At 36.2% G+C, this 13209-nt stretch overlaps 2 protein-coding genes across 2 annotated transcripts; both read left to right on the top strand.

Annotated features, from left to right (window-relative positions):
- Positions 1-2259: 2259 nt before the first annotated feature.
- Positions 2260-3379, top strand: LOC120159254 (E3 ubiquitin-protein ligase NRDP1-like). Its single transcript, XM_039169889.1, has 3 exons — positions 2260-2571; positions 2665-2880; positions 2971-3379. Exons 1-3 carry the CDS (start codon positions 2365-2367, stop codon positions 3211-3213), a joined length of 666 nt encoding a protein of 221 aa, XP_039025820.1. The 5' UTR covers positions 2260-2364; the 3' UTR covers positions 3214-3379.
- A 2195-nt stretch (positions 3380-5574) lies between these two features.
- LOC120159253 lies at positions 5575-11301 on the top strand. The gene is made up of 4 exons (XM_039169888.1): positions 5575-6162; positions 6324-6508; positions 6840-6888; positions 11239-11301. Exons 1-3 carry the CDS (start codon positions 5917-5919, stop codon positions 6853-6855), a joined length of 447 nt encoding a protein of 148 aa, XP_039025819.1. The 5' UTR covers positions 5575-5916; the 3' UTR covers positions 6856-6888; positions 11239-11301.
- The last annotated feature ends 1908 nt before the right edge of the window (positions 11302-13209 follow it).

Raw genomic sequence — 13209 nt, 5'->3', positions numbered from 1 at the left:
CGTTTCCATAAACTATTTTCTGCTTTCAAATTTTGAAGGAAACCAAAATATTAAATAGAAAAAGAAAAAGAAAAAAATAAAGTAGCACAAAATCACAATACAAATGCTAGCATCATTTTGGTAACATGTGGTTATACTTTTTAACATTAAAATGCAAATGAAATTAATATCAAACAAAAATTATAGCAGATATATTTCCAACATGTAAGGTAATAATCCTCGTTCAGGATTTTTGTCCTCCTGCAATTTGTTATCCGTTGCTTATAAGTTATTCTGCCGACCAACGAGAGACATTTTCAGCATATAAGATAAAAATCATCATCTAAGATTTTGGTCTTGTTGTTCAAATAGAAGGCCTGGGATGAATTTAGGGGAGGAATTGATATGCATAGAATGTTTATTTGAGAATAACTCGATGAACTCAGACCCGAAGAAGCAATGACTATAATGTTCGTTATCATGTTTCAGCAAAAGAAATTTAAATTAAACATTAGGTATGATTTAAAAAAAATAAAATGTATATATCAAAACGCAACAAAAGTAATAAATTAGGTACTAAACATATAGTTTATCCAAAACAAATGACAAGTCATTTTATTTTGAGTCCAAATAATTTATTTTTCATTTAAATTGATTATAATTATAATTATAATTATAATTATTTGAATGGAGATGAATTAAAATAATTTAACTCCTATTGTAACTAAATTAATTATTATTGTAATTATATGGATGTTTGAGTAGACCTCTTAATGGGATTAAAAATAATGGTCCTAAATTGTTAATCATAATTATTAGCAGACTTATTTATGGATCAAAGTCTAAATTTGAGTCAAATTTAAATAGGAAATTTCATTCCACAAATCGATTCGATTTGATATATATAAAAATTAAATGATTTTAAAATATATTTAATTAAAATATTATTATAATTATATAAATATTACAGATAATTGCATCATATGTCCTTAATCTATGACCCTCATTTCAAATTGGTCCTTAACTTTTAAACATTTCAATTTTATCCCTAAACTATGATTTTCATTCTAATTTAGTCCTTAAACTTTTAACATTTCATTTTTATCCCCAAATTATGATCTTCATTCTAAATTGGTCCCCAAACTTTTTGAACATTTCAATTTAATCCTAAATTAGATGTATATACTAATTACATCCATTATTAATAAAATCGTTAGACCAAGTTATATTATTATATGTTTGAAAAAAATAACATTTAGGATAAACTATGGTTGAAATGGATTACATATTTGGATGAACTTGGGGATAAAATTGGATGATGAAAAAGTTTAGGTGCAAATTTAGAATGATATTCATGGTTTGGGGATGAAATTGGAATGTTCAAAAGTTTAAGGATTAATTTAGAATGAGATTCATAGTTTTTGGATGAAATTGAAATGTTTAAAAGTTTAAGGACTAATATGAAATAAGATTCATAGTTTGAGGAAATACGATACAATTAACTCTAAATATTTAAATCAACAAAACAATCATTTGGACAAATCATACAGGGCCAGGCTTGAGTCTAAGATTTTGAACCAGGCCCCAGTCTGGTCCGATTATAGACACCTCTAGCTGTTAAGAACCCAATAATGACGTAAGTCCGTCACTTATCTCAGTGACAAACTAAATATAATTAACCTTTTTTTTCATTTTGTCTCTTTAATCTGTCTTAATTTTTTCTTGGGTTTTATTTATAGAATAAACTGATTACATTCAATACAAATCCATAATCGCTTCTTGTTAAATCAATCTTTGCAGATTTGTTTCTTTTTTTCAGTATTTCTCCGTCTCTCGCGCGCTTTCTCTGCTGCTCTGCGCCTTCCCGGATGTAAGATTCTTATCAATGCTTTTCATCAGTCGCGTTCTATTTACTCTACCTTATTACTATTCTCATATCCTTTTTTAAGAAAACCCTAATTCATTTATTCCCCAAGCTTTGCTGGATTGATTTCAGTTAGGGTTTAAGCAGAACTTGAATCAAAGTCTGAGATAAGTTTCAAGAGTTTTTTTTCATGTTGAAAATCTCCCTCTCTGGTTCACATAAGCTGTAGTATATATATATATTATTATTTTTTTGATTTATTATTTGGTTCTACCTGATTAAACTTTTATTTAATGTCGAAGGTTGATAAAATTTGATTAACTTTTGGGTATCCTGATCGCAGTTTGTTGATTTATTTGTTTATATTGTCATCTTAACTCTATTGTTATTGTTAATAGCCACATTGTTGATTTTACTAATGCTGCTACTCTAGAAATGATGAAAAAATTCATGTCTTTTTGTTTCCAGAGGCTAATTAACTTGATGCTCGTTGGGAGTTGAAGACAAATTTCTTGGGCAGAATGGGATTTGATAATGAGTGCATACTGAATATCCAATCTCTGGCCGGAGAATACTTCTGTCCTGTTTGCCGCCTACTTGTCTACCCAAATGAAGCATTACAGTCACAACGCACCCATCTTTACTGCAAACCATGTTTAACCTATGTTGTCAGCACTACTCGAGCTTGTCCTTATGATGGTTACTTGGTAACAGAAGTCGATTCTAAGGTAAGTCTCCAATACTCTACTGACTGGTTCTTATTATATTATTACGATTATTGTTTCCTTCCATTTGACTGTTCCCGCCACATCAAATTACAACCACTTGTTGAGTCAAATAAGGCACTTGCTGAGACGATTGGGAAGATCACTGTTCATTGTCTCTATCATAGGAGTGGCTGCACGTGGCAGGGTCCTCTTTCTGAATGTACAACTCATTGTTCAGGTTGTGCATTTGGCAATTCTCATGTTGTATGTAATCGGTGTGGTGTTCAGATTGTGCATCATCAAGTTCAAGAACATGCACAAAATTGCCCTGTGAGTGCAATGAATCATTGTGTTGTTGTTGGACCATGATTTTTGTAGTATTTGTTGTAAATTTAACTTTTTTACATATTTTTAATACAGAGGGTGCAGCCTCAGGCTCAACAGATTGTGAGTGGTCAGGAAATTTCAACCTCGGGCATCACTTCTGATCAGATTCAGGTTACCTCTCAGGTAGGAACAACTGCTTCTCAGGCCCAGACATCTCAAACTACAACATCCAGTACATCTGTTCATGACCTGAGTCAGCCGGCCAATCCAAATCCTCAGTCTCAAGTTGTCTCCCAGGTTGCTGTGGTTACTTCAGAACACTGGTCTCAACAATAACAACAACAATAGCAGCAATACTACCAGCAGTATTCTGGATATGACCCATATTATCAGCAACAATACCCATATCAACAGCAGGCATTTCCACAATACCAGCTGCAACCTTTGCAGGTTAACGAATCACATATGGCTGGACAAAATCCAGTCTACTTGCAGACCCAACCCCAACCTCAATCACAGGTCCAGCCTCAGTTGCACTTATCTGTTCAGGTTCCTGTAGCTGCTCAACCTCAGAGCCAGGCGCAAGCCAATCAACAGCAACAAACTCAACATACGATGCCACTGCACTCTCAAATTCCAGCTCAAACTTACCCAACATCTTTGGGCCATTCCCAACCTCTGGTTCAACCAATTCCTCAAGCTCAGCCGCATCTGCAGGTCCAAACTATTCAGCCTCATCTGCAACATGGGTACATGCCTCATTATCAACATTATCATTCCCAGATGCAACTCCCACAGCCCCAACCTTCGCCTGGTCCTCAAGCTCAACCTCATTCACAAGCTCAACCACAGGAAGACCAGCTTCAGCCCCTACCCCAGCCTCAGCTCCAGCCACATCCTCAACCAAGCCAACCCTTGAATCCAAATTTATTACCGTAGACACAACCCGCTGCAGCCCAGGCAGTGATTGGTCATCAATCTTATTCGCAATCACAGCCTCATCTGGTAGCACTACAAAATCCCTTGCGTATGCATGCTCAAAGGGGCCTGCATCCACAACAGCATCCTATTGAAATGCAGAATTCCTACCCTCAGCAAACTCCTCAAATGCAGACACCCCAGTCTCATTCTGTAATTCCAAACCAACAACAGCCTGGTTCGTTGTCTTTACCCAATCCTATGCTGCAACATGCACATCATCATTCTGCTCGACATCCACTTTCAGCTCAACCACAAAGAGTTATGCAGCCTCCAACATCACTTATGTCTCATCAATATATGCAGCATCAACCTCTGTCAACCCAACCGTTGGGCTTGGTTCAGCCTCAAATGCATCAACAAGGTCCTTTTGTGCAGCAACAGCAGCCCATGCAATCTCAATTTCTCCCCCAGGCCCCCCTCAGTTCTTTCAGCAGCCTGCTCATGCCTATCAACAACCACATCAAAATATCGCAGAATCGAATATTGTGCATCCCTATACAATGCCTAATCTTGCTGGGAGACCTTTGACACCAAGTCATGGACTACAATCACAGCCATATCCGCAGTCTGCACCTGCTATGCTGGTTAAACCCATGCAGCTTGGTGCCAACCAGCCATCATATCAGAATAGTGTGCTTAAAACCAACAACCATTCTGGGTTAAATTCAAAACCCGTGTTAGAGATGCCAGGAGATCATGGTACTTTACATGTGGCTGAGAAAGAAGCCGATTTATCTTCACAGGGAATTGCTAAAAAAGAATCTAATGAGTTGGATCTGTCATCTAATCTTGGAGCTGATATGGTCAAGACTAATACATCAAAATCCAATGCTGATTTGAAATCGATAGATGAAAAATCTACTAGTGATGTTGGGGATAACAGTGGTGGGTTTCGTAATTCTACTAATGTAACAGAAGAATCTAGACACACAGATTTTGTATTGCAGAGGGATACTTTGTCTAAGAATATGGTTAAGGGTGAGGCTTTTGAGGACCAGAAATATGTTGACAATGCTGAGAGCAAAGTTGAAGAAGATAAAATTGAGGATGGTCCTTTGCTGAAAATTCCAATGCTGCAGGATGCTAAGTTTGGTGAAGAACAAAATGGGAAGATGCAGAAAGACAGAATCCAACATCAAGATAAAAGTACAGCTAAAGGTCCTGCAGGCAATGAATTTTCTGGAATCCCTCGATCTAGTCAGGTACAACCTTCTCATTCGGTTCCAGTTGTTGATCAGGGAAGGCATCATCCCCAACAGATGACATATGGGTCTAATAATAACCAACAAAAACCTGCTGCTTCTGTAATATTACAAGCACCTCCACCTGGACTGCCTTCACATGCACAAACACCAGGACTTCCTCCCAATCAAGTTAGGCCTCAGGCCCAGGACAGACTCTAGTTCCACCTGAAAATTTTGTTGATCCCTTTGGTAGAGGACCAAGTAGCTATGGTCCTCAAGGGCCTTATAATCAAGGTCCCGTTTCTGGTGCTCCTAGGTTTCCTAGACAAGGTGAATATTTGAATCCATTCCCTTTGGATCATGCTCAACGATTTGGTGATCGAGGAAAATTTGATGAAGATCTTAAACAATTTTCTAGGCCTTCTCATTTGGATTCTGGGCCTGCTCCTAAATATGGGAGCTATTTTTCCTCATCCAGATCTCTCGATAGAGGTCCTCTTGATTTTGCTAAGGAGATTGGACCATGGGCTCATGAGAAGGACTCTTGTGGTTTGAATTTTGATCCTATGATTGACTCGGGTCCTTCTCGATTCTTGCGACCTTATCATCTTGATGATGCAGGAGAAAGACCAGTTGGTCTTCCATAAGATACTCTAGGCAAACCGGGTTTTCTTGGAACAGTTTCAAGCTATGGTCGGCATCGTATGGATGGTTTTGTCTCTAGAAGTCCAGGCAGTGACTATTCAGGGATATCGTCACACAGATTTGAAGGACGTCCTAGTGATGAGATAGATGGCAGGGAGCGTGGATTCGATGATAGATTTTCAGGTTTTCCTGGAAATATGCATAGGGTGGGTTTGAGAGTTCTGATCACATGACAGAGCATTTTGGTCTAGATACACGACCTCCGCACTTCATCAGGGGTGAAAATTTTGGTCATCATAACATGCCTGGTCAGGTGCGGATGGAAGGACCTATTGGCTTTGGTGAGTTTTCGAGCCATGAACACATGGGAGATTTTGATGGGTCTGGAAACTTCCGTCAACCACGACTTGGTGAACCTGGATTTAGAAGCAGCTATTCGCTTAGAGAATTTCCTAATGATGGTGGAATATATACAGTTAAGTGTTGATTTTGTTCTAATTTTTGTCAATTATGATATAAAAAAATACTGCTCATTCATAATGTTTCATGAGAACATAATTTATACCTGGGAAATATATATCATTGAGTTACATATATGTTTCTGCTCTTGATCTATTTTTGACTCGGTATTTTCAGGGTGATATGGATTCATTTGAAAATTTGATAAAGAGAAAACCGGCGAGCATGGGTTGGTGCCGTATTTGTAAAGTGGACTGTGAAACAGTTGAAGGCTTGGACATGCACTCACAAACAAGGGAGCACCAGAAGATGGCTATGGATATGGTCGTGATCATCAAACAAAATGCAAAGAAACTGAAACAGTAAGTTTTATATGTCCATATTGTGCATGGTGGTTTCTAAACCTTGATTTGCTTATGTAAAATATCTTTTAATTTTTTATGTTGCTTTGTTTTGTAGAACCTCCAGTGATCACTCCCTGCGCAATGATTCAAACAAATCAAAGAAGGCAAAATTTGAAAGCCGCTCAAATAAGATTAAGTCTTGATATATGTTGTCCCGTAGATTGTGGTTGTCCCCTTGCTGGCTTGGAATTGAGTTTGTCGGTTTGGTATTTGGCACTTAGTGATGTAGGTCACTCACCCTTGCCACTTTTCTACATCTGGGTGGTTTATGCTGGTACTGTCATTTCAGGTTGCTGACATGTTAATGGAGATGGTTTTGGAACTGAAGTTCAGTGGCAGTTAAGTTTGTTGTTTTTTCTTTTTTAACATGATATCTGTTTCTTTTAGAACTTCAGTATTTGTGGCTACTTGAGCATTATCTGGTTAAAAGTTGATATATCAAGATATTTTGAAGTAGTGCTTGTTGAGATGGTATAATTTATTATGTATCTCTATTGACTTTCCTTACCCAGATGTTTATTAGGTTGGATTAACAAAGATCCAATATAAGCTTTTGCATGCATGCTTCAATCCACTGTTGAATAGCTTTTTTTTAGTGTATATTTAGGATCAGAATCCTTTTGTAACATTGTGTGGCATTTAACTAAATATATGAATTCCTTTCTCAATCATTGTTGAACCGATTATGCAACTTTTGTCACTTGAATAAAAAATGTTGCTACCCAACATCTTTCCATTGCCAGATGCTTTTGCTCTACCAAGTTTTGTTGCCTCTTGAATATTGAAGTGAACAAAACAAAATATTAGTTACCGGAATGTCATTAGAAATTATTATGAGACAGCCAGATGATAAAACATTGGTACATGAAGTGGGGAAGTGTGTATGAATATTAGTTCTTAAATTGTTGTAAACTAGTAGTCTAATTGTATCTTCATATGCTTTCTATAATTAATATCTAAGTTGTCTGATTGTTAGTGTAGCATTTGAAATTTAGTTATCTGAAAATATTCTTCTTATATTCCGTAATTCAAGTGCACTTCACAATTGCTGTGATCTATCTAAATTTTAGTGCTCAATATTAAATTTAATCAAACAGTTTTGACTTGGCATGATCTGCAACAAAAAATATATATGGGGGCGTATTCTTAAGTTTAAATATGCTATATTTAGAACTGGCTACAATTTATCTATAAAACATTTGGGTAAAGTACACTAAAAGTCACTAAACTACATAAAAATGATCATTTGGTCAGTGACCTTCCAAATGTTAGAAAATGGTCTTTAAACTTCCCAAAAGTTACAAAATATTCGTTAGAAATTTATCAAACTGTATGATCATTAAACATATTGAACTACTACAAAATGGTCCTCAAATTTTGAAATTCTATTGCTATTTTAACGTCGCAAGGGACCATTTTGTAATTGTTTAGAAAGTTTAATTACTTACTGTAACATTTGATAGGTTGCTGACCAAGAAGATCATATTTATATAGTCAGTGACCTCTAGTGTACTTTACCCAAATCATTCTTAATGCCAAAAGCCATTAATGGGGAAACTTGTTAAGGTTTATGGGTGTTACTTGTTCCTTGCCTTATTTGTAGCTAGGATTTCTTAATGCGATGTATTATTTTGCTAGGAAAATGTTTGTGCAATAGATTGCTAAACCTATGAGCCTAAAGCATTTACTCTCTGTCATCTAGTTTAGGATACAAATTCAATTTGAGGATCTGTGTAGCTTTACCTGTGGAAATTATCATTATAATGCAATGAACATCAAAATGAGGCCTGCTTGATCACTCTAAGCAGAAAAAAATATAACCATAAGCGGAGTATTGTTGGTTTTTGTACTCTGTTGCTTTTAAATGAACTTCTGAAGACTTAAGGCCATGAGAGATTTTTTTTGATAGAAATAGGAGGCCTCATTAAAAACCTCTCTCATAGATAACCCTTTCCTAACAGAAAGGATCAAATAGTGGAGGGAGGAAAAGAGTGTCTCGTTTTATTACTATACCAGAATTACATAAGCCTTAGCAATTACATCCAAAGAGATTACATAAGACTTAACAACTTCACCTACTTCAAAATCCTACTGACCAAAGAATGAAACATATAACTAAAATCATACAATCAACCTATCTCCTTCTTTGCTAAACTATTTGCCTCCCCATTACAAGCCCTTGGAATCAACCTAATTAACACCACCTTTTCTGAAATTATCAACAAAATTTCTTTAACTAAAGGCAATATGAAAACTGGAGCCAAAGACGGGGAATGAATCCACTCCACTACTGACTTGCAATCACTCTCAACAACCAGCCTACTGACAGCAGACCAGCGTGATGTCAAAAAAATTTCAATGCCTCTTTTAATAGCCTTTAATTCAGCAAGTGGTGGAGGACCCTGGCCAATATTCTCTGAAAAAGTCAGAAGAGTACAGCTATTCCAGTCTCTTAAAATGCCTTCAATACCTCCAACCGAGTCATTTAACCTCACAACTCCATCAACATTCATCTTCAAGAAATCAACAGGGGGAGGGAGCCAACAAATCATAGAATAATCCTTAGGTTTAGGAACAGAAATACCACCAGCAAGTGATGGATCCCCAATAAGCAGATCCTCTTGTATATGGAATTTAGGATACTTTGCTAGGAACCATTTAGATAGCCTAAATCTCACAAGGAAAAAGAGAGATAACCTATCAAGGTTTAATCATTCAAACACAATCGCATTCCTTGCTTTCCAATAGACCAAAAAACAACTCCCGGGATAAACTTCCAAATCAATGAATTCACCCTCAAATTCCCCCACGAGTTAAGTAAAGAAGCAGGGTCCTGTGGTAACACTATAGATAAATCTCAGAATCTAACCACTCTATTCCATAATTCCCACAATACAAAACACGTAATAAACAAGTGTTGCACTGATTCCTCATGTTCCCTACAAAACGGACAGAGGATATCTTCTTCTAAGGACATTCCTCTTCTCGCTAACTCCACTTTAACTGCAACTTTTTGATGAGCTAACTGCCAAAGAAAAGCTTCAACACGAGGCAGTGACAAACCCAACCACACCCCTTTTGACCACAAATCATTACCCCCAGCTTCCCCTCCAAGAGCTTTCATGCACGATTTTACTGAGAATAACCCATCACCACTTGCAGACCAAGAGAGAAAGTCTTCAACCGAATCAGTGAGTTTTATATCCTTTAATTTCACCATCAAATCCATCAATTGATCAAATTCCCAATCCGACAAATTCCTCCTAGTAAGAATGTTCCACACCCAACCATTCAACTCAAAACTTCCAAATTCAACAACCTTACCCCATTTGTTAGTAGAGAGTGCAAAAATTCTAGGGAAAAGATTTTTTAGAGGAACCTCATCCACCCATGGATCAATCCAAAAAGATATGGACTTTCCATTTCCTACTTGCAACTTCGAAAATGATCTAAGACACTCTCCCCCTGAATCATTCTTCAAAAAAAATTTAGCAATACTTCTCAAATTCCAAGAAGATTTTGGAGAAATGATCTTACTAATAGACATAGTATTGCAACTAACCTTTTTCTTGCTACACAACACTCTTTTCCATAGGGAATTCTTTTTGTTTGCAAACTTCCACACCCATTTTCCCAACAATGCTCGATTAGAAAGATTCAAGTCAAGAACCCCAAGGCCACCGCTATTCAAAGGTTTACAAACAGTACTCCAACTAACCCAGTGAATCTTCCTTTTTTCTGCACTGTCACCCCACAAAAAACTGGCCATTAAAGAATTTAAATTCTTCCCAACTTTGCATGGTATTTTAAAGAATGATGGGAAAAAAATTGGTAGGGAAGATAACATAGACTTCAACAGAACTGTCCTGCCAGCCAACGAAAGACAAGAGGCTTTCCACCCAGCTAGTTTGGAGTTAAAATTTTTAAAGACTGGATCCCATAAGGCTTCAGAATTCATCTTAGCACCGATTGGAAGTCCCAAATAATCTGTGGGAAAACAATCAACATAACATCCCACTTCCAATGCCCAATATGATAAAATATCCTCATCAATATTAAAACCAAAAAGTTTACTCTTCTTCAAGTTTAGATGCAACCCCACCATTATACTGAAAATCCTCAACACTCTTTTCACATTTTTAATCTGAGTAAGTGAAGCTTGGAAAAAAATGATGAGATCATCGGCAAACTGAAGATGAGATAACCCAAAGGAATCTTCAGAATTCCCAATAACAAAACCTTGAAAAAGACCTTTCTCAACTGCTTTATCGAGCATCAAATGCAACAACTCACCAACTATATTAAAGAGAAACAGAGAGAGACTACAACCTTGTCCAAGTCCCTTAGCCATTGGAAACTCTTCCGAGGGAGACCCATTCACAAGAACCGAAATTGAAGCAGAAGAGAGACACTGTGAGATCCACGAACACCATCTAGAACCAAAACCCAAAGGCCATGAGAGATAGATCTTCCTTTGTAGAGGATAACCATCATTACCTTAAAGAATTTATGTTTCTTCTAGTTGAAATTTAAGAATTCTTTATGTTTCTTCTAGTTGAAATTTAAGAAATTGTTTATCCAAGTTATTGCCATTTTGATATGTTTTTTCATCTGTTTTAAGACAAACATTTCCCTTTACTTGATAGAATTGATTTTTATACTGGTGGAATTTCTTTTTTCTATAATAGATTTTTTCAATTCAACACCACTTTTTTCGACGAAGCAGACAACATAATGGCTGAAAGGGTCAGTGGGAAGGTTTTGACACTCATCTTTTTAAGATGTGGTAAAGATTGTGTTATGCTTTGTGGTAAACTTTTTCTTTTGTAATATATATATATATATATATATATATATATATATATATTTTGAAATTGATTTACTGCAAGATATTATATATGTTACCTTATTTACACTGATTTGTTTTATATATTCTGTTAAGTTAATCTTTTAACTTTTTTAAGTCAAATGCATATCATGGAAACTTGTGGTTGTAGGTTATGTAAGTGGAAGGTTGTAGGAATTATAGAAATGAGTTGTTCCATCCTTAAGTTAAGAGATTTTGTAATTATTCTTTCTGTTTTAATCTCTTATTTCAAGGGATTACATCTCCTAGGATTAGTATCTTTCCTAACTTAGAGTTTCCTAGTTTAGAGACATAATTTGTATATAAAGATGTAATATGTCCTACTGAAAAATATAAGAATAAAAATAACAGAGACTTACTATGTTTTCTACATGGTATTAGGTTAGAGCGATCAATCCAATTTCCTATTCTCTTTAAATCAATTCTTGTTCAACTCTATTTTTTCTCTCCATGGCTAATTCAGATCCCTTAGCATCCGAAATCACTTCCCAGACCAGCCCCTCTCAATCTGATTTTCAGATTTTATTTTCTTGGTGTGAACTTTGTTGGAAACCAGGCCATATGATAGATCAATGTTGGAAGCTGCACAGAAAACCAGTCGATTGGCAGCCCACACGGTCCAGGTTTCAAAAGAAGGCCCATATTGCCTCTCAAGATGATTCCTCAAACAGTTTTAGCAAAGAACATATAGCGGAGCTGCAGCAGATTTTGAGCAGTATGATAGCCAAGCCTACCAATGTGGCTTATACTGCTTCCTCGGTATAATGGATAATAGACTCGGGTGTATCCGATCATATGATAAGAAATATTGATCTCTTGGAGGAATATAGTGAAAGCAGCTTACCAGCTTCTATCAAAATAGCAGATGGCTCTCTCACTACAGTCAAAGGGAGTGGTTCTGTTACATTAAATAAAAATCTACTACTTCATAATGTCCTCTATGTTCCTAGACTTGCATGCAATCTGTTGTCAGTCAGCAAATTAATTAAAGATTCTGGTTGTAATGTTGTGTTTGGTACTAGTGGTTGCATTTTTCAAGCACAGGGATCGAAAAGGCTGATTAGCAGTGCTAGGCTGGGCAAAGGATTGTACACCCTTGGAGGTTGAGTATCTCAAAATCATGCCTTATCCAGTACTATTCGAAAACCAGTTTTATCTTCTGATCTCAATACCAATAAAATTATGTTATGGCACTCTAGATTAGGTCATCCTAGTTTTTTCTATCTTTCCAAAATGTTACCAAGCTTATTTATAAATAAAGATCCATCTTTGTTTTCCTGTGAAATTTTTCAAATAGCCAAACACACCAGAAAACCATATATTGCAACCAAATTTGAACCAGCAACACCTTTTTCCATCATCCATAGTGACATTTGGTGCCCTTCTCCTGTCAAAAGTATTTCTGAGTACAAGTGGTTTATGTCTTTTATAGATGATTACTCTAGGACAACATAGGTATTTTTAACGAGAGAAAATTTTGAGGTTGAGTCTCTCTTTAAAAAATTTATCAAAAAGTTGAAACCCAATTTGAAACAAAAATCAAAATTCTAAGGAGTGACAATGGGAGTGAGTATTTGAATAAAACTCTTGGGTATTTCTTTAAGGAAAAAAACATTGTTCACCTTGTGTTAACACACCTCAACAAAACGAGGTAGGAGAAAGGAAAAATAGACATCTTTTACAGGTTACTAGGTCTTATATGTTTGCTGCTAACGGTCCTAAGTATCTTTGGGGGAAACTCTTCTTACAGCCACTTACATCATCAATAGAATGCCAAGTAAGACTTTAGGTT

This window comes from Hibiscus syriacus, unplaced genomic scaffold (assembly GCF_006381635.1).
Source record: "Hibiscus syriacus cultivar Baekdansim isolate YM2019G1 unplaced genomic scaffold, ASM638163v2 tig00111344_pilon, whole genome shotgun sequence".
In the NCBI taxonomy this organism is placed as follows: Eukaryota; Viridiplantae; Streptophyta; class Magnoliopsida; order Malvales; family Malvaceae; genus Hibiscus; species Hibiscus syriacus.
This window is presented reverse-complemented; position numbering and strand designations above follow the sequence as displayed.